Genomic DNA, 21,749 nt, shown 5'->3' on the forward strand with positions numbered 1-21,749 from the left:
GGTAAATGGCCACCTACATCTGGCCCCTAGCTCCTTCCAAAGAATCATGCAAAAGATTTTTGGTGATATGGACAACGTCTTGTGTTTTCAAGACGATGTGTTGATTGTATGGAGGAATGGAAACCATCATGATGAAGTCTTATTTGAGGTTTTGAACAGCATGGAGAAGAATGGTTTAACCATTAAAAAGGAAAAATGCCAATTAAAGAAAGATTATGTCACCTATTTAGGGCATGAGATATCAAAGGAAGGAATAAAGCCTAAAAAAAGCAATATCACAGCTATTAACGATGCCCCTGTTCCTGTTAACAAGGAGCAATTTAAGTCTTTTTTAGGACTCGCTGAGTATTGTTTGAAATTTATAAAGAATTTCACTGAAATTGTGGAACCTTTAAGATTGTTGATGAAAAATTGTGTTACTTTTCAATGGGGTGAATCTTGTAAGAATGCATTTTTAGCTGTAAAACAAGGGATATTGCATGCGCCTACTCTTGGACACTTTAATGTCAAAGAGAGAACATATGTCACCACAGATGCAAGTGGTGTGGGAATTGGAGCCGTCCTTTCTAAAATCTATGATGGAGTGGAGAAGATAATTGGTTTTGGTTCTAGAAGACTTCAGGGTGCAGAAATATCGTATTCTGCGATTGAGAGGGAAGCTCTAGCGTGTTGTTGGGGCATCAAGCATTTTCGATACTTTGTTTGGGGATTACCATTCAAAGTACGTACTGATCACAAACCATTGGTTCATTTGTTTAAAGGTGGAAGAGGTTTGGAGGGGAAGTTACCCCCAGAATTTCTAGGTGGATACTATCAGTACTTGAGTACAGTTTTCAAATGGAATTCATGAAAGGTGTAAAAAATGTTGTGGCAGATTATTTATCTAGAATGCCAGTAGATGCTACTAATGATGATTTGGAGGAAGTTGTGGATGTGATAAGGTGCAATGAGGAACAAGCTTTTGCCAAAGAGGAATGGGACAATAGTATGTCTAATGATGATTTATTATTGAAAGTTATGAAGTGTATATCAGAAGGGTGGCCAAAAGAAATTTCAGAAGATGTACGATTTAGGAGTTTTTATCATGTAGAAGATGAGTTGAGTGTGAGTGATGGAAAATTATGGAGAAGAGGAAAGTTGGTACCACCAATAACTTTGAGATGTAAAATCATGAACATTGCACATGAAGGACATCTTGGAAGGAACATGACCAAGAGGCGTATTCGACAATCGTTTTGGTGGCCAGGGATGGACAATGACATTGAGGGTCTTGTCAGAGAGTGTCATGCATGTGCTATGAGTGATAAAACTAAAGTTGTGAGACAACCGCCACTGGCATGCACTGAATTTCCTAAACAGCCGTGGGAAAGGGTAGCTATTGATTTTCTGGGTCCTATAGCTAAGTTAGGATCTCGGAATAAGTTTTTGATGGTCCTGGTAGACTATCACTCAAAGTGGTTTGTTGTAGAATCTACTGAATGTATTGAGACTGAAAAAGTTATTGGTTTCATGGAGAGAGTATTCTTAAGTGAAGGGATTCCAAAAACTTTAGTATCGGATAATGGAGTTCAATTAGTTTCAAGAAGGATAAAAGAGTTTTTAAACAAGATGGGAATTGTTCATGAAAATGTGGCGTTGTTCAGGCCTCAGGCAAACGGTTTGGTAGAAAGGATTAATCGTTTGTTGATGGACAATATTCAGCTCTCGTTAGCGAATGGTTTGGTATGGTCAGAAGAACTTAAAAAACTGGTGTGGTCTTACAGAGTTACACCACATGCGGTGACTGGAGTGTCCCCGTTTGTTTCTTTGAAGGGACGTGAACCAGGTGTGAAAGAAGTTCCAGGATGGTTAAAAGACAGAGAATGTGTGTGGGTGGACCGTGCTGCAGTTGAGAGTGATGTTAAAGAGAAACAGAGAGTAACAGTAGACCATTACAATTTGAGGAAAAGTGTTAAAGTTCCTGATTTCGTTGTAGGTGATTGGGTGGTTGTGAAGAGAGGAGGAGTTGTTACTAAAGGTGAAAGCAAGTTTACTAAACCTTTACAAGTCAGAAGTGTGAAGAAAAATATTCTTATTTTAGCTGATGGGTCAGCTTGGAGTTGTGGGAATGTGTCTAGGTGTTATGCCCCTCAACATTAGATATGTGTGCATATTATTCAAACTAAGTGTAATGGTATAGATCTATATGTAGGTTATATATTATATGTTTTAATTTTCATTTTGTTTTATGTAAGGGGGGAGATATGTGGGGATTTGTTCTTATTGGAATGTTGTGGTTGCTAAGTTATATGGAATGTTATTCATTAAAGTAGTCAGTGGAGAAATTGCTTCAGTGGAAGCAGCTGGAGGTCCTGTTATTTCCTATGCTACAATAAAGATCTTCAACCAATATTTCTGCGTTGGAATAATCTTTACAGTATCAAATAAGAAAGATATGTTCCCCATTTAAACTAGTGTTAATCAATAGCCGAGCCTCAGCTGTGTATAGTTACGGTAGTACATCGAGCACCAAAACCATGTATTTATGTGAGATGGGGCCAGGGGGGAGAGGACCCCTCCTTTCCCTGAACTAAATAGCCATGGCAACCAGTTTATATAGTTGGAGGGTTGTAAACATAGTTTCATGACATATAGTCAATATGGGGGGGAAGACCAATACATCTATCAGGACACTCGGTACTTGCGTGGTTGTTGCCAGGGTTCACTAAGTAATTAACAGTTCATGATGTCTTACGCCGTTTGAGGTGTCAAGTCCGGTGTTATTTCTGAGTCCTGTGAATTTGAGTGACCATCGGTACAGTCCGCATCGCTCATCTTGTCTAGCAAGGTGTCCTCTGAGAAGGTGTTACTTTGCTGGCTTCTGATACCCTGCAACTTGCAGCACGTCACGTTTGTCTTTAAAAATGTGTTCCAGGTTTTGTGATAGTGTGTGTTTTCTATGCCGTTGTCCTCGTCTGCGTTGTTTTAGTTCTGCATTTGAGAGCTTTTCACTATTTGGAGCAATGTCTTCAGTAGCTATGGAGTCTAGCAACTCCCAGGCAGCCTAGGGAGTATCAAAGAAGCGAGTTTACCCCTTCATCCCCGCGCACAGTCTGGCAGGGATTAGTAGGGAATATTTGAGGTCTAGGTCTCAGAGCCTCCTCTTTACTTCCATATAGGAGCACCTTTGCTTTTGAACTGAAGCTGTATAGTCTGGAAAGAACATTACTGTGGTATTCACCCCTTGGATTTTCCGCATTTTTCTAGTCTCCAGTAGTATCACGTCCCTGTCCCTATAGATCAGGACCTCAAGCCCCCAAGGGGGGGGGGTTGAGGTGGGACTCTGTGGGCTCGTTCTACAACAAAATATTGTGACAATGCTCCCTCCGGCAGTAGGTCCCGAATCCACCTTTCTGCGAAAGACGTGGCGTCACTTCCCTCTTCTCCCTCCGGGAGGCCCCCGACCCTCACATTGTTGCGCCGGGAGCGGCCTTCTGAATCCTCTGCTCCATGTTCCAGGAGTTTTATTCTAATTGTAAGTTCATTGAGGAGCTTATCTGCATCTTGGACTGTAGGGGGGAGTTCCACCATCGTGTCCTCTAACATGCGTATTTTGCTTGCCAGTTTTCTATGGTCCGCATGCAGGAGGTTTTATTCTACGGCTACATTATCTATCTTGTTCTCGAGCGACGCCTTCGTCAGCTCCATCATGGCGCTCAGCTTCTCTACGGCAGCCAACACTGTGTCGAGCTTACTAGACGTGGGGGCTATAGACGATTTATTTAACGCTTTATCCGATTGGGAGCGGGATGGAGGCAGATTATGGTTTGGCCCCCCGCTCCCGACCGAACGCGGCCCATGTCTGACATGTGGTTGCAGTACTTCCCTTTGTAGCTCTGCGCTGAGCAGTTTCTACTCCCGGTCCGATACACTCAATCTACCACGTCTAGTGGTCTGTGACACCAGACACTTCGGGCCTCTTCACTGCCTCGGGGTGTAAACCATCAATTTAGGCCATAGGAGGTAAGGGGCTGTAAGTGGACTTGTGCTCCTGCTTTATCTAGATGGTATTTCTGCTCACCTCTGACTTGCTTTCATTTCCGCACAATTTGTCTTTGCCTTTTACCCAGCCCGGACCACTGACGCACTTCTAGGTCCGGACCTCGCTATCGGCGTGATTCTTTCACCAACGAGCATCCGCTCGTCTGCGAGTGTCCAACGCTGCCACCTGCTTCATACAGCTCTTATAGTGATGGGGGATACACGCCCTCTCCACCGTGTTATCCAGGCCTCGTCTCGCCTATCCTCTCGTGCGGCCTCGGGCTTGCGTAGTTCCGATGGCCCGCTTCCTGTCGCCAGCTCCCGGTCCACATCTGTGCAAGTTGGGGTCACCGACTTTCAATAGTTCACGAGCCGCTGACGATCACTCAAAAGTGGTGCAATGGTTAGTCGGGCCTTTTTCAGCTTGCATTCGAGGCCACTGGAAGTTTTTTTCAGGATAAATTGAGGATATCAGGGAATGAGTGGTGGAGCTCTAGCAGAGCACGTCCGCCATCAATCAATCAATAAACATTTGTAGAACGCACTACTCACCAGCGAGGGTCTCAAGGCGCTAAGGGGGGAAGCTGCTACTGCTCGAACTGCCAGGTCTTGAGAAGTCTCCTGAAAGTCAGCAGGTCCTACGTGTGTCGCAGGTGGATGGGGAGGGTGTTCCATGTCTAGGCGGTGAGGTGGGAGAAAGATCTGCCGCAAAGGCGAGGTCAACAGAGTCGAGCTGGCGGCTGGGAGTGTAGAGGGTGAGTCTTTTGTTGAGGTATGTTGGTCCGGCGTCGTGGAGTGCTTTGTGAACATGGGTGAGGAGCTTGAAGGTGATCCTCTTGTTGACGGGGAGCCAGTGCAGGTCTCTCAAGTGGGCAGTGATGTGGCTGTGGCAGGGGATGTCGAGGACAAGGCATGCGGAGGCATTCAGTATGCGTTGAAGTCTTTTCTGGAGGTTGGCTGAGGTTCCTGCGTAGAGGGGGTTGCCATTGTCCAGCCTGCTGGTGACATGGGCCTGGCTGACCATCCTTCTGGTTCCGGTGGGATCCATCTGTAGATCTTAAAGCATGCGGAGGGTGTTGAATCAGGAGGAGGAGACGGTGTTGATTTGTTGGGTCATTGGCAGCGATGAGTCCAGGATGAACCCCAGGTTGCGTGAGTGGTCGGTGGGTGTCGGCACCACTCCCAGCGAGGCCGGCCACCAGGAGTCATCCCAGGCAGAGGGGGTGGATCCGAGGTTGAGGACCTCCGTCTTGTCCAAGTCAGTTTCAGGCAACTTTTCTTCATCCATTCGGCGACGGCCTTCATTCCTTCATGGAAGTTGGTTTTGGGGGTGGTGGTGTCGGCGTATGAGATGATGCTGAGGTCGTGCGATCGGATGATGTTGGCGAGCGGTGTCATGTAGATGTTGAAGAGGGTCGGGCTGAGGGATGATCCTTGGGGTACACCGCAGGTGATTTTGGTGGCTTTGGATCGGAATGGAGAGACAGACTCTCTAGGGATTGTCGGTGAGGAAGGAGATGATCCAGTCCAGGGCTTTGTCGCGGATCCCTGCGTTGTGGAGGGGTGTGCATAGGGTGTTGTGGCAGGCGGTGTCGAAGGTCGCAGAGAGGTCTAGGCGGATGAGGGCTGCAGTTTCGGTGTTGTCCAGCATGGTCCTGATGTCATCGGTGGCAGCGATGAGGGTAGTTTAGGGGCTCTGGTTGCTTCGGAATCCGGATTGGGATGAGCACAGGGTGTTGTTCTCTTCAAGAAAGTGGGTCGGTTGTTTGTTGAAGATTTTCTCTATGACTTTCTTCGGGAACGGGAGCAGGTAATGGGCCGGAAGTTCTTGAGGTCCTTTGGGTCTGCCTTGGGTTTCCTGAGCAGGGCGTTGATCGTTGATCTCAGCGTGTTTCCAGATCTCCGGGAAGCTGGCGGTCTCGAAGGAGCTGTTGAAGATCTTCTGGAGATGGGGTGCGATGATGGAGCTCGCTTTGTTGAAGATGTGTTGAGGGCAGGGTTCTGACGGTGAGCCGGAGTGGATGGTGTTCATGGTTTTGGTGGTGTCTTAGTCGTTGACGAGGTTCCAGGAGAGCAGGAGGCTGGTGTGGCTGGGGGGCGGTGAGTCTGAGGTGTCGGCAGCGGTCGGGTGGTCTGAGTGTTGAAGCTGTTGTGGATGTCTATGATCTTGTGGTCGAAGAAGGTGGCTAGAGAGTCGCAGAGGTCTTGTGATGGCAGGATGTCGTTAGAGATGGAGCTGGGGTTGGCGATTTCCTTCACAATGTTGAAGATCTCTTTGCTGTTGTGTGCGTTATTGTCGATGCGTTCCTTGAAGGAGGTCCTTTTGGTGGTTTGAATGAGTTGGTGGTGCCTGCGGCTGGCGTTCTTGAGGGCTGCGAGGTTGTCTGGGGTTTGTTTGTGGCGCCACTTCTTCTCAAGTCTTCGACAGGTCTGCTTGGATGCCTGGAGGTCGGTGGTGAACCAGATGGCCCTTCTGTCGGTACGTCGGTTTGAGGGTTTCTTGATCAGGCGAGAGTGTTGGTGCAGTCGTTGAGTCGCCTGAGGTGACAGGCAGTTGTGTCTGTGTCGGTGTGGTCGGTTGGTGGGTCTCGGGTGAGGGTGGTGATCAGGTGGTCGTCGGTGACCTTATTCCAGCTGCCGTGGGGCATTCATTGCGGGTGGTTGCATGCAGTGTTTTTCTTGAAGGAGAAGTGAATGCAGCGGTGGTCGGTCCAGTGGTGTTCGGTGGTGTGGCTGAAGGTGATGTGGTTGCTGGCGGAAAAGATGGGGTTGAGCGTGCGTCCGGCAGAGTGGGTGGGTGTCGTGACTAGCTGTTTCGAGTCCGAGGTTGGCGAGGTTATCGAGCAGGGAGGTGGAGATGCTGTCGTTGGCATTCTCGAGGTGGCAGTTCAGGTCTCCAAGGAGGATGTAGCCTGTGGAGGCCTGGGCGTGCGAGCTGACGATGTTGGTGATGGAGTCGCTGAACTGTGGCCGGGTCCGGGGGGTCTGTAGATGAAGGTTCCTCTGAGGGTGGTGTTGGGATCGGTGTGGATCTGGAAGTGCAGGTGTTCGGCGGTGCTGAGGGTGTCTTCAGTGCTGGTCGAAATTCTGAGGGTATTCTTGTGGACGATGGAGATTCCTCCTTTCGGTCAGTTCGTGCGGTCCCTGCGGGTGATCTTGTAGCCATCCGGGATGGGTATGGTAATGTCAGGCACAGATGAGGGGTTCTGCCAGGTCTCCGTCAGGAATGCGACGTCCGTTGAGAATGAGTCAAGAAGGTTCCAGAGTTCGACGGTGTGTTTGTGGACGGAGCGGGTGTTGAGTAGTATGCATCTGAGGTGGTTGTGGTCTGCCCTGTTGGGAGGTGCAGGACGTGCAGGTCTGGGCTGGCTGGTAAAGCTGCAGGTTCGGCAGGTGAAAGGTCCGTGGGTGAGCTTCAGGGTGGCCTGGAAGCAGTTGAACGTTCGGCCAGGGTTGAGTGAGTGGAGGGGGTTGGCGTTGTAGTGGCGTCTGGTGTCATGGCGCTTGCGGCACCCAGGGGTCTGGCGCTGGGCGTGGTCCAGAGGCGCGGACGCCTCCATGGCCACGCCCCCCAGAGGGGCACTGCTTCATACGCGGTGACCATCTTGAAACTGGCTGTAACGAATCTTATCATGTTTGGTATCAAACATGTTGGAATCATACCCGCACACAGTAAACGGTGTAGGAGGTATTATTCCATGCACCGTAAAGCTCCATTGGGAGGCCCTTGGTGCTCCAGGTACCAGGCTTCCAGACCCGGACAGCAAGCTAGGGCTGCTGCCGGCCAGAGACACGTTTCAGCCCTCCTGCTGCTGAGCCAAGCTCAGGCAGGGGAAGGCAGAAGAATAGGTAGCCTGTCACAGGGAGGTGTGACTAACTCCCAGACAACAGAGTTTAGTGAATTGGGGCAGGGTGGGGGCGCTTGCCAGCGCCACATGGTCTGCGTGCAGTACACACTTGGTGCCCTCCTAGCATAGTCCAGTTCAAACCAGTTCAGGGAGTCGTTGGCTCCCGCTCTGGCACAAAACTTGACAAAGGACAAGGGAGTATCCTCGCCCTTGTCTTGCCCCTCCTTAGGGAAGGACCCCTGAATCGTTCCAACCCTTTCCTTAGGGTATTTAAAGGCTTACCTGTGGGTGGGTACCTAGGTTCATCATGGGAGAAGATTCAATTGAGACACCACTTTTTTTCTACCGTCTGGGCACTCTAGACTTCGCTGGACTTCGCTCTGGGCATTGAGGCTGCAACCCAGAAGACTCCTGCGGCTCCTGATCTTGTCGCCAAGCTTGTCTGCTGCAACGTCAATGCCTGTGCACCATACAGGAACCTTCCAAGGCCTGTGGGCATCCACGACACCTGAAGAAATCTCCCTTCACATGAAGGAGTCACTTCCCTGCATCTGCAGGCACTGCAACTAAGCTGACCGGTCTGCTGATCCTGGGCTCCCACAGACTCCGAAAGGCTCAGCAACACAGGTAGTGGATCTTCACATCCCTCGAGGCCTGCCCTGTCCTCTCACCAAGTTTGAGGGTAATATCCCGTGTTGGAGCTGCAGGAACCAAACCCCTGTGCACTGCTTTGACTTACAGTTGCAAAGGCTTGTTGGATTCCTTCCACCAAGATCTTCGTGCTCAAAGTAGCTCCAACCTCAAGCATCTCCAGTGACCAAGGAGGTTGTCCTCACTGAATCAGTTGTACCCTGGGCCTGCATCTTTGGTGAGCTGCTCGAGGTCCTCTCGCAACTCCAATGCCTCCGGCTTGAGGATTATCTTTAAATTCTTTGGGTTCCCCTGATTGCTTGGGCCTGCCCTGACTCCCGTGCTTGTGGTGAGTCTCCTGGACCTTGCTGGTCCAGACTTTGCACCTTCTTCAACGTCCACGTTGGTTGCATTTGCCAAGGCTTGTTGGTGCTCTCGCGGGCACTGACCCCTCAACTCTCAACAACCGAAGTGGGACAGCTCATGAACAGCTCCTGGTCTTCCACAGCTTCAACTGGTCCACACAGCTGCAGTTCCAAGGTCACTGTCAGCTCTCCTGCGGTGGGCATTCGTCTTCCGTGCCTACTGGTCACTCCTGAGTGGCATGGACTCTGTCTCCTCTGCTTGCAGGTTCTTCACATCTTGAATCCACCTTTGGGTTCCACTGGACACTTTCACCTTCTCCAGCAGCGGCATCTTTCTAAAGTCCTCTAGTGGGTTCGACAGCGGTTTCCGACGCCACTTCACACCTATGTACCCGGCTTCCCTGGTGCAGGTATCCTGGTTCCTAAGGTATTCAAGGGTGGGGTGGCTCTCTAACCTTCTGTCTTCCACATGGTTTCTTCAGGGTCCACTGAGAAGGATCCTTCTTCTTTAAAATTCCAACCACAACTTTCCCATTGACTTGAATTGATCACAAGGTCGTAATTCTACTTAGCACACGGCCTCCACAGGGCTTCTGGTTACTTACCTCGGGTGGTTCCTTGGGTCCTCTGCACTTCTACGTCCTCTGGGTATAGTCTTGACTTGAGTCATGGTTCTCATACCACTATTTTAGTATATGGTTTGGTCTCCCCCTGGTGACCACTGTGTATATTGTGCTACTTACCTGTTTTTACTGCAAAGTATTGTGTGTATTGTGTCTATCTCCAGTTAGGAGATATCCGTGTATTAGTATCTTATAATAAATATTTTTATAAATACACTGTTTTTCTTTTTCACTTAATCTATGCCTATAAGATTATGTTCAGATAAAACAAGCTGCTTTACAATCCTTCTGGACTAAGCCTGAAGGCTGCTCTCCACAGGTACCATTTAGAGAGCTTTCTAAGGTTGTCTAAAGCCACTAAAATCACCGTAAGGGTTGTCTAGATTGAAGCAGGTGCCCAGTTACATGAGTGTGCATCATACACCAAGCCAGCTACTCACACTTGTGTAGTGTAGTAAGGTGATTCTCTCGGTCGGTTTTCTATGCAATGATACAAAAGTCTTGTCTTGCTCAGAACTTGATCTTAAATCCAGAAAGGAGATATCAATCTTGTTATGTTCCATTGTAAACTGAATGTCGCTGGAACGGGTGTTAAGCCATCTCTGAAAAAGGTTCAACTCCTCTACTGGGCTCCTCAAAATCAAAAAAAAGTCCTCCATGTACCTGGACCACTTCGAATCTCTTGTTTATGAAGGAGTTATCATTTACAAAATTTCTGTGAATCTCAAAATGAGCCATAAATACATTAGTTATATCTGGGGCGAAGCCTGCGCCAAGGCAACACCCTTGACTTGGTAATAATAACAATTATCAAACTGAAAGTTATTGGTCAATGCTATTTCTAACAATGCCAGTAGAAACCTGGTTGGTACTCGTATGGGTTGCTTTTGTGAGTCTAGAATCTCTGTAATGACAGCTAGTGTAACTCTTTGAAGAATACTAGTATATAGGGATTGTGTGTCCATGGTGACCATGATATCTGTGGATGTATTGAATGTTAGTCCTTCATACATATTGATAAAATGCATACTATTTCGAACATATGAATTGGTTAGGGTACAAAAGGTTTTAGGAAAAAATCTAAATACTGGCATAGTAGATCGAAAATGGACCCACAACCCGACACAATGGGTCTTCCTGGTGGGTTTGTCTGTCTTTTGTGAACTTTTGGTAAGGTATATAGTATTCCTATTCTCGGTTATTCTTTATTCATCGTTCTTGCTTATAAAGCCTTGCTCGAGACCCTTCTTTGTGATTTTGGCTATACCAGTCAGGTCCCCCTTGATTTTCTTCATAGCATGCTGTGTAACTCAACTGGGACAGTATCTCATTCTTGTATTCAGATGTACCATAGATAACTATCCCACCACCCTTATCAGCAGATTTAATCACAACTTCTGTATTTCTTTGAAGGTCCTTCATTGCTATAGTTTCATTGTTAGTGAGGTTACATTTTAAATATATCCTCTGCTTACTAAATGCATCTATGTCCTTCATGACGATTTTCTCAGAAGCTATAATTTCACTAGGTGTGTGATGGTTGTGTGAAGGTAGATGGCACTGTAAGATCTGTGGTGTCATGTAAGGAACTAGCGGGCACATGCTTCAACGTTTCATTTTGCGATTCTTTATTTGCGAAAAATAAGGAATCGCAAACAAAGAATCGCAAAATGAAATGCATCAAATATTCCTTATTTATTTTGCGATTCGGTAAAAATCGCAATTTTTACCGAATCGCAAGATTTATGCGATTTCTTATCCGCGAATTTGCATTTTGCAATTTCGCAAATTGCGAAATTTGCAAATTGATGCATTCAAATGACATCACACCCAGGAAGCCAGGAGACTTATCACACACACCTGTCCCTAGTTTGAACTGGAGAAGTGGCAGTTGGAAGTTGGAGCTCTGCTGAGAGGTACTGGAGCAGTGTGTTTGTCTGCAGCAGGAGGGAAAATGGCCTCAGAAAATGCTGGAGAGGACCTACAAGCCAGGAAAAGAAAAATTAAATTTAGTGACCAGGAGCTGGAAATACTGATTGAGGAGTTCACTATGAGGCAGGACCAGCTTTTTGGGAAGCAATCTTTGAAGGTGCCTGAAGGAGTGAAGAGGAAACTGTGGCTTGCAATACAAGCCAAAGTGAATGCTGTGGGGGTTGCCCACCGTGATATTAATAATTTACAGAAACGCTGGTATGACCTGCGCAGTCGTGTTAAGGAAAGAATTGCAAACCGGATTAAGTCTGCAAAAAGGACTGGTGGTAGAACACCCAGGGATAGGCCTTGAGGACAGGGTGGAAGGAACCCTTGTAACTGAAGCAGTAATTGGAGTTATTGAAATTGACACCTCCGAGCATGCTGGCACATCTCAAGGTAAGAATACATATATGTGTTTGTCTTTCATTTGTGAGTGAAAGAGACCCCTAATGATGTCCTAGATGTCAATTGATAATCCCCCTCATGTACTACTTTGTTTGTTGTACATAGCTTTTCATAATAACACTTTTAATTGATGAAGCAATGCATCATGGGAGTTGTAGTCCATGCATCTACACAGTTTGGGATAGGTAGGAAATGAGTATTTAAATGACATATACACATCAACACAGTCACAATAGGAGACCAGCCATGAAACATGTGCTTTCTATTTTAATTTTACATCAGTTCATGTTACAGTAAGTCCAAGATTGTAAAGTAACATAATGTTTGCACTCTTTTAATCATAGATAAAGAACAGGAAAATAATACAAATGAATGGGCTGACATACATATTCAGGAATGTGAAAACACAGAATATTTAAATTCAGCCCCTTCTTCGCCCACTATGCAGCCAAGAAGTCATAGAAACAGAGTGCCCCAACTGCAGCACTCTGAGAGTGATGAGGAACAAAATATCCAAGTCTTAGAACCTCAGACTGCTCAAACCCAAGCAACCCAAAACAGACAGCAGAGCAGGCGGAATAGGATCCAACGATTTTACAGGCGCAGGGCATGTCCATCACAACATAGACCAGCAGTAGAGGATGACAGCAACACCAGTGTTGTGGAGTTAAAACTCTTAAAAGTCCAACGCCTGCAAGGGAAAGACATACGTGTTATGAAAGGGAAACTAATTCACATCAGTCAAGATATTGGTGCTATCCACAACAGTCTGACTCACATGACAAATGTTATTGAAAAAGCTCATAGAACGTCATCTGAGAAACTTGACTGTATGGCAACAGCTATGGAAACAATGTGCACAGCTATACAGGCACAGCAAGTGGGAAGTGCCAGTATGCATAATAGGTCATTGACCAGCATGCAGGGTTACACCAGGGCAATGAATCGTCTGTCCAGCACTACTGCTCAGTTAACAAAGCATACAGTTGCCATGCAAAAAGAGATGACACAATGTTGTGGTGAAATTGCAAAAGGAATGATGTCACTAATGAATGTTGTAAATATGATGAAAATGATAAAGGAACTGGAAACCCAATACCAGTTGGGGGTAGTTAAGGATGTGCAAATGACATTAGCCAAGTTGAACCTGCTGTACATGGTGGACGCCGTAGCTCAAGAAAGCAAGAAATTGCAAGCAGCATAACCATGGGCGATGGGAGAATGTCAGGCAAGGCATTAGGGGTGCGAGGACGCAAAAAATAGTATGTGACATCGGAAAGTTCATAGCTGAGTTTTGGAGGACGTATGAGGATGATAGCATTGCTGTGAGAGAAAAAAGTAATTGCCATATTATTAACTGTCTGAATAAAGCATGCAGAAAAATGTCCTGAGTACCATGATTCCTTTATGAACAATGACAAATAAATTGTTTCAAACTTGGCACAATATTGAGTTGTGTGGTTCTTACCTATGTTAAAAGTAATGTTGAGTTATCTCTGCCCTTCTTCTTCTCCCCTCTGCTGCGTCTGGTCCATGTAATCTTGCTTGGGGTTGTTGAGGCTGGTTGTCAATGTTAGGTAGTACATCCTCCAACTCCAGTTCTAGGCCTCCCCTAGTGGCTAGGTTGTGCAACATTGCACATGTTGCAACTATTTTACAGCAAATATCTGGACGATATTGTAATGCTCCGCCTGTCTTATGTAGTATGCGAAACCTAGACTTCATAACACCAAAAGTTCTCTCTATTACATTTTGGGTTGCTATGTGTGCATGGTTATACTGCTGTTCTTTACGGGTTGCTGGATTAAGATAGGGTGTGAGGATGAATGACCTCACAACATATGCACTGTCACCTATGGAAGTAGGGAATGTATGATACCAAATATGAGTAAAATGGGACTGCATGGTACAGAGAGTAGCAACAATTGAAAGATAAATATATTTCCCTAGCAAATATCCATCTCCAAAATCTCCAGCAAGCAGACGTGTGTGGATGGCATTATGTCTAAAAATATAGGAATCATGGGCACTTCCTGGGTAACTTGCAATTAAGTCAGTGATGATAGTTTTTGAATTAATTGCATATAGCTTGAATGTTTAGAGAATGGTAACATTTCCGGTTGCGGTAAATGTACTCATTTTCAGATGGAGGACAAATGGGTACATGTGTGCCATCTATACAGCCAATGACATGGGGAAAATGTGCCATGTTGTAAAAATCTAATTTTTTTTGCAGCAATTCCTGTTGTGTGCTCGGAAATTTAATGTGCTGCCTTATCCTTTGCAACATGGCATCGAGGAAATCATAAAAAAAAAGTGGAAGGGAACTCTGGGAAACACCCCCAGCAATGGCTATGACACCCTGGAAGGACCCCGAGGCAAGGAGGTGTAGGGAACACAATACCTGTACATGGGTAGGTATTGCTTGTGTCCTACGTGTATGTCTCTGCAAGATTGGGTCCAATTCATCTATCAAATCAAGAATTGAGTCAGCATTTAGCCTATACTTATCATAGATTTCTGCCTCTGTCTGGCCTTGTAAGGTGACGCGCACTCTGAAAATTCTCTCCTGAATCATCCTACTCCTCCTTGCTGCTGCTCTCAACCTACGTGCCACAACAATGATTGCTGCCATTGTGAAACAGTCTCTGAAACATTGTGGAGCCCCTTATATGCAGTCCAAATGAGTTTCACCTGCATTGATTGTTTTTGAAACATTTACCACCTGGTCTGACTTATTCTAAAAATAAGAATTCCAAATAGCGATTTCTTAAAAAATCGCAAATAGCGATTTTTCATGCATGCACTTTTTTTTTAAAAACGTTTGCGATTCCTTAAGTTTGCGATTTTTTAAAGAAATCGCAAATTTCCTTTGATGCATGTGCCCATAGAGGTGTCAATTGTGTAGGCAAACTTTTCTGAAAAATCTTTGTATCTCTAATTTTAGCAAAACCAAAGGGGACGATGGACGGAGTGTTGAACATTGCAAGCACTCACCCCCAGTCAACTGATCTGGGTTTAATCCATCATCATTCTTTAGCTCACTCTGCCACCCCAGTTCAGACATGGCCATATGCAAATCAGTCTGACCCTGTGCCTCATGGGAACATTCCAGCCTGAACTGCTAAGCCATGTCTTCCCTGGACCGGAAACAAGCATCCTTGGACCAGTTTCTGGCTAATCAGCCGTCATCAGCCAGGCTAGCTTGAATCCAGTGCCAAAGTGAGCAAGGGACCCACGTCTGGGCATACCTTGCCAACTTAGGGCGAACAAAGCAAAACCAAAGGGGATGAGGGACGGAGTGTTGAACATTGCAAGCACTCACCCCCAGTCAACTGATCTGGGTTTAATCCATCATCATTCTTTAGCTCACTCTGCCACCCCAGTTCGGACATGGCCATATGCAAATCAGTCTGACCCTGTGCCTCATGGGAACAGTCCAGCCCGAACTGCCAAGCCATGTCTTCCCTGGACCGGAAACAAGCATCCTGGGACTGGTTTCTGGCTAATCAGCCGTCATCAGCCAGTACGAGCAGTCTGAACAAAGGAGAGTCCCATACTTAGAACTGGAATCTACCCTACTTAGAACTGCAATCTCATCAGCTGTTAGTCTGTGCTTAGATAGATTGAAATGGGGGCCATGTTTGCAGGGTTAGGTGTGGTATTTGTGGATAAATCTATATCTTGTCCTTTCAAGAGAATTGCTGACGCAGCGTCTTGTGTTCTCCGTGGTCTTGATAGGAATTGGCCCAGTACCTGCCCCTGCCCCGCTGGTATCTCTGGATCACCCTCTCTCCTTGATCTCTGGCTAAAAAAGTGAGATTTTTAAGATTCGATGTTCCCTGGTTGGAAGCTGTGCTTGGGCCAGGTGCCTCAATGTCAGAGCTATCTGAAAAGGATAAATGAGAAAAGGTGGTGTATTTCCTGTAGTTCCTCTGTCCTCAGTTCATGTATTTCCCTGACTCGTCTAGTTTGTGGTACTCTTCCTTCAGGTATGGGTATGTTAAGCTCTTATCGTATTTGGCTATATCTTTCGCTAGTTTGTCAAGCTTTCTTTGTTTGGAGATGAAAGTAAATTCTTCAGATGCTTTCTCAAGTGCCTCTAGGACCTCTTTAGAATTTGTGAGTGCAGTGTCATCCAAGACTTCTTTTGTGAGTTTCTCAATTTCTTTCTCCAACTTATGTTCGAGTGCTGTGTCTCTGCATAGAACCTTGCAATGTCATGAGCAGTGGTTGGCCACAAAGCTGAAATGGGTTTTGCATTTTGGATCCTCAACGAGTATCACTGGTTCATCCCCAATTTGTAAACCCACCGGGATTACATTAGATTGCACATTTTCCTTCATTAAATGCCCATGTAATTGTGTACGTACTAGTTCCTTCTTTATCCTTTCTAGTTTTGTTATCTTCTCTTGTAAGGCATCCACTATTCTGGTCGGAGTTTTAGTCAGAAAAGAGGGGCCTTTTAATCTTGTCAATGTAGTCCTCAATGTAGGACAGAGTATCTTTATCAGACATAATATTTAGCAGAAAACATCTTGTGGGAAAAATTACTTAATTTAATGGCCCTCGCAGTCCAGTGACTGCAAAAAAATAGTTTTTAGAGCAAATTGGGCCACCCAGTAACCCGGGCTGGACAGTCATTATGTAAAAAAAAAGGTGGTTCACACGGGGTAAGTGTGGCCATTTACTTCCACAGCAATAGAGGTAGAATAGAGAAAGGGAAACCCCTCAAAAGAGTAGTTTTGCAATTATGCTTTTGGTGTATTTATTTTTGTATAACCTCAGCCTTGAATATATACATTGATACATAATTGTTATGCATTACTCATATCTTAAACATAAGGTTCTCCTTGCAAGACACCTGAAGATATGACTTGTTTCTTTCTTTCTTTAGGTCGAGCGAGGCATGCAGTAGTAGAGTATGGGAGACAAGCTGCCCTCACTCTCCACCCATATTTTTCATTGGTTTCTGTCTTTGTCCTTCGTAAATTCTGTCTTCTGATTGATTATGAGGCTTGTTAGTCCCGCCTTATTATTACCATGTCGTCATTTGTACCCTACCATGGCTATTGGCCCCTTTACTTCGAGTGTTACACTGTACAGTACGTGCTATTTACAGCACTATTTTTCCCCCTCTCCTGCCCCCACTCCTGTTATCCATGCCTTCTCCACCCACCCGCACTCCTGTTGTTCGTGCCTTCTCACCCCCCTTCCAGCCGCAGTCCCGTTGCCCATGCCTTCTTCGCCCCTCCCCCGCACCCCCGGTGTCCATGCCTTTTTGTACAAGCACTCCCGCTGTCCGTGCCTTCTCGCCCCCCCCAGCCCGCCCACACTCCCGTTTGCAATGCAATAGGTCTCCCGTAAATGCGAGTCCTATTGCATTGCAAATGCTTGTTTCTGTAGCTTTCTCTTTGGAACACATATGGGGACGTTCATTTCGTAACAATCATCCCGATCACACAGACCTTCCAAATTTCACTCTACCATTGCACATTCAAAACAAGCCCACTATAAACGAAGTCTCCATCTTGGAACGATAATTTACTGCACTAGATGTGCCAGAATTTTGATAGTAGTAATTCAACGGAAACAAAAAGATAGTTTATTTCAGCTTTTTCTTGAATAGAACAGCAAAAACTTCAGTTGTAATAGAAGCTACTATAACTGCAGTGGTATGTGCAATGTATTTTGAATTAAATAGTACCTCCAAATATGGCAGCGGAAAGCCTGGCGCTGTCTCTGCTCAATAAGACGGTCGAGTCGTGGTCATCTTGGATTTGTTGTGTGTTGTACACTTATAAGAGGAGATACTGTTTCTAATTGTGAATATTTCAATAAATGCATTAAACGTGTATTGTTGTGTATTATATCCAACAATTTGAGGGAAAGGTATCCGTTCAAAAGTTATAGTTAGTTTATGCATATTTTTCTTGAATTGTCAACTGTATTTTACATAATAGTAAAAAAAAATAGTCTATATCACGCAGCAAATAAATTAATCTGATATTGCCTCTGTGCTTCACAATAAGTAGCATATCTGTCTTAGGTTACCTTTGCTATCGTTGTCTCCTTTCTACAGATATCATTTTAACTGTGTGTGGCTTTCAGGGTGCTTGATTGCTTTAGTCGGTTCCATTCTTGCCTCTGCAAAGCCGAGGTTTTTAATGCTGCCGGACAAAGTGTTGGGCTAGGATGGGCTCTGTCCAAACAATCAAGCACTGGTGGACGTGGAGTGTAGATCCTGCAACTGGAGTGGGTGATTCTGTGTGCATACGATACTCTGCCCAGCCGTGGAGATTGTCTATCGAAGCTAGGCTGGTGTAGAGTGTAGTATGCTCATAGTCATTCTTGGGTACAGACAGGGTATCTTGGGGTTGGAGTGACCGTTCTTTTACTGCAGTGTCCGTACTTCACCGGGACACCTGGACAGTCAGGGCTAACAGAGTTGTGTTAATGCTGCACAGGCAGTGGTACAGTTGGGCTGCTGGAGCATAGTAAGGATTCTTCAAATACACACAGGTGGGGGCTCCTTAGTCGCATGAAGAGGTGTTCCTTCAATAAAAAATAAAGGTTTGGCGGAGGCACAGAGAGGAGCACTTATGATTTGGGCTGCTAGAGCAAAGGGAAAGATTTTTGTTTTTAGTTACACAGAGCTACGGAAGGAAAAGTGAGCAGATATTTTGGACTTTGTCATTTTGGCAATCACGTTCCTTCTGATCTTGATAGGAGCTGTGCTGTATCTCTACCCTGTAAGTATGAAAAGAGTACTAAAGTGTTGAAACTGGGCTAAAGGCCGTGAATATAGAGGACTATCTGTAGATGGGAAGGGTAAAATGTAAGCATGTGCAATATGGCATGGGCTGGACTAAAATGTGATGGGACAGCCCACAGAGCAAATGACAGAGGGGAGCTGAGGCAAACAAGCCAATGGCTAGGAGGGCTGACCCAAAACCCCTTTCTCTATGTTATGTGGTCTTTGTAGTGTGATGCATGACTGTGTTATTTTATTGTTGTGCTGAATGTGTGTTTTCTGCTGACATGAGGTGTTGCCATACAGCTAAACCTGTTGTACCAAGGCCTTAAAAGTATAGTTAACATACACAAAAGCAGGGTGGAATATAGGGTAAAGAAATATAGCTTCACCCACGTTCAGGCAGCATGTTTTGTGTCAACAATCATGGGGGAAATTCCTAAGAGATGTGACCACCTCTGAGTAACTTAATAAAGTGCAGATTGAGTGGGTGGTGGGCAGATGTGTCCGACATGGCCACTGGGGTATGTGTTATTGGTTAGATAAGTCTTATTTCTCTTCTTATATGCCCTTCCTCCTGATGAAGGTTTTTCATGAGATAGCTGTGTCATGTGTCTCTTTATTTCTTAACTTGAGCAGTATTACTAAAACATGTTTCCTATTTAATTGGTGTACTAAGAAGACTTTGTCCAAGAGTATACTATTGCACAGTTGTGGAATGCCTGTTCACTCTATTAGTCACCAATGCCTGTTTATCTTAACAACATAAACTTAAAACAAAAATATATAAAGATCTATTGGCAATAGATGATTGGAGTACATACAAACTATTCATACCTCTGTGACGCGGTGAGGAATCATATTTTTGAAGATCCTTTGGTAAGCGGTTTGCATAAATATTTTTAATATCCAGCTCCCTTTCCTTTTCCTGGAATCAGAAAAGACTACACCAACAATTCATATCAAAAACCAATACTTTATGATATATCCTCTGCCTTGCATGGACATCAATTGGTCAGAATGCCAGGGGTAGCAAAAGTGACAGCATTTAGATCATTTTAGACCAATCATCAACCCCCCCCTCATCCCCCCCATCCCGCCCCCCCTCCTAGCAACTCAAAAGCTTCCAATTGGCTGGTGGGAGATAGGAGCTCCGGCAAGGAGGAGGAATTGCATGCATGAAGGTGTGTTTATTACCTGTGAGACTAGTGGTAGCAAGAGAAGAGCAACAGCATAAGGGCAAGCCAGGTCCAGGATTTACAGCTGCTACCCCTGGCTACCCTTAATTGACATCCATGCTGTTTTGTTAACAATACAGACAACAGTCAAATTATGCAGACGGATCACTTGACTACATGAATAGAATTTACAATGACAGTTTATTTTACTCATTGCTTACACATTTTGCACCACATTTACTAAGCATTTGTCTGAGTGTGCAACAAGCAAGTGGTGCATTATGGACTTTGAAGGCTGGTGTGAAAAGGAGAATAGGAGTTCTTGCTCATCCGCCTCATTGGAGGGCACTAGCCAAAGGAAGAAGGTGGTTACTTGAGTGGGTCAGCCATTGCGAATGGGGCTGGTGATAAGTGCTGGAATAGGTACAAAGTGCAGGATTTCCCATCCTCATGCTGGATATATGCAAAATTGATTTTGAAACACAAACAGCAACTGCATGAGTCTCGAGATAACTGGAAGAAGAACTAACACACAATAAACCATAAATAATGCTTTTAACACCATACACCTTGCACTATAGAAACACGTGTGTTCTCTGTACCTTATAGAGGAATGGTGTGAACATGCAAGCACAAGAGAACATGGAACACTGTCACTGTGTTATCTAGTGAATTCAATCCTGTCCTGGGCTGCACTATTACTTTCTTTTACTGGTTGACCACACCCAAGTAATTTACTACTGATATGGTAGAATAAGAGGCGCACCCATGGAGCATGCAAAACTGAACAGATTTTTAACATATTTATTTAAACACGGGCACAATCAGCAAGTTAATCAAAATAAGAGAAAATAGTCTAACACACGTCCCTTTTCCTTGGCTGCGAGATCCATGTTGAATAGAGATGTCAGTGCATTCTTTGCACCTGGCTGGCTGGGCAGCATGTGACTCTAGCGTGCACGATCATATTTAAGCACCACAAATGTGAAGAAGTGCATTCTTCAATATTTAAAACTCTGGCTGTCATCCCTTTGAGTATGTTTTAGACACTAGAAGTACTTTCCCAATTTAGTCTTGCTTGTATTTCAAACTTTGCACAAGTGAACTTTCTCGCTGATTCTCGAATGTCGGCTGGACTGTGGCTGGCCCTTGCCTTTGTTGAGGGTACTATATGTGATTTACCTATCATCAGCTCGTACTCTGTGAATGCTTCGCCATCATACTCGTGTAGCTATGTTTATGAAATGTGTATTCTCAGGCTTGTGCGGTCTTATCTGCGGTCACTAAAAGGTTACAATGGCGCGCCAACTAATGCCCGATATCTCTCATCACCGGGAACGTTAAGATATTTGCGACCCTTCTGTTCACCCGATTCAGACAGGTTCCATACACATTGATACATCCTGACCAGTGTGGCTTCATGCTGGTCTGCAGCACAAGACATTACCTTCAACGACTCCACATGGTCCTAGTCCACCATCATCTATTACCTCCTGACTAAGTTCTGCTTTTCATAGATTTTGGAGAAGCATTTGGCACAGTAGACTGAGGTTACTTTCAGTTGGTTCTGGCGCAGACCGGGATCAGAACTCGCCTAAGTGGAGTGGCCAAAGCCCTTTATTCCAATCCTACAGTGAGGGTCCAGATCAATGGAGTCCTATCTCACACTTTCTCCGTCGGTCGGGGGACCAGACCGGGTTGTCCTCTGTCCCTGCTCCTCTTTGTGCTTGCGATGGAGCCACTGGCACAACTCATTCGTATTGATGCACTGGTCTGGGGGTGGAAGTAGGATGACGTGCATGAAGATCGTATAGCCTTATATGCAGACGAAGTTCTGCTTTGGTTAGCGAACCAGCTCATCTGCCCATCCTGCGCTGCTTTGGGGAGGTTTCAGGTTTCAGGGTGAACCCCTTCAAATCAGTCTTGGTGCATCTGTCCCCCTCTCGGGATTG

The 21,749-nt window shown here is 45.5% G+C and overlaps 1 protein-coding gene across 1 annotated transcript in view; it reads right to left on the reverse strand.

The window, feature by feature from the left end:
- LCA5L (lebercilin LCA5 like) overlaps window positions 1-21,749 on the reverse strand; it is an 861,785-nt gene that overhangs the window by 313,172 nt on the left and 526,864 nt on the right. Inside the window, exon 5 of the mRNA XM_086936277.1 lies at window positions 19,457-19,547. Coding sequence (XP_086792403.1) covers window positions 19,457-19,547 — 91 coding nt within the window. The remainder of the gene's footprint in view (window positions 1-19,456; window positions 19,548-21,749) is intronic.

This window comes from Lissotriton vulgaris, chromosome 8 (assembly GCF_964263255.1).
Source record: "Lissotriton vulgaris chromosome 8, aLisVul1.2, whole genome shotgun sequence".
NCBI lineage: Eukaryota > Metazoa > Chordata > Amphibia > Caudata > Salamandridae > Lissotriton > Lissotriton vulgaris.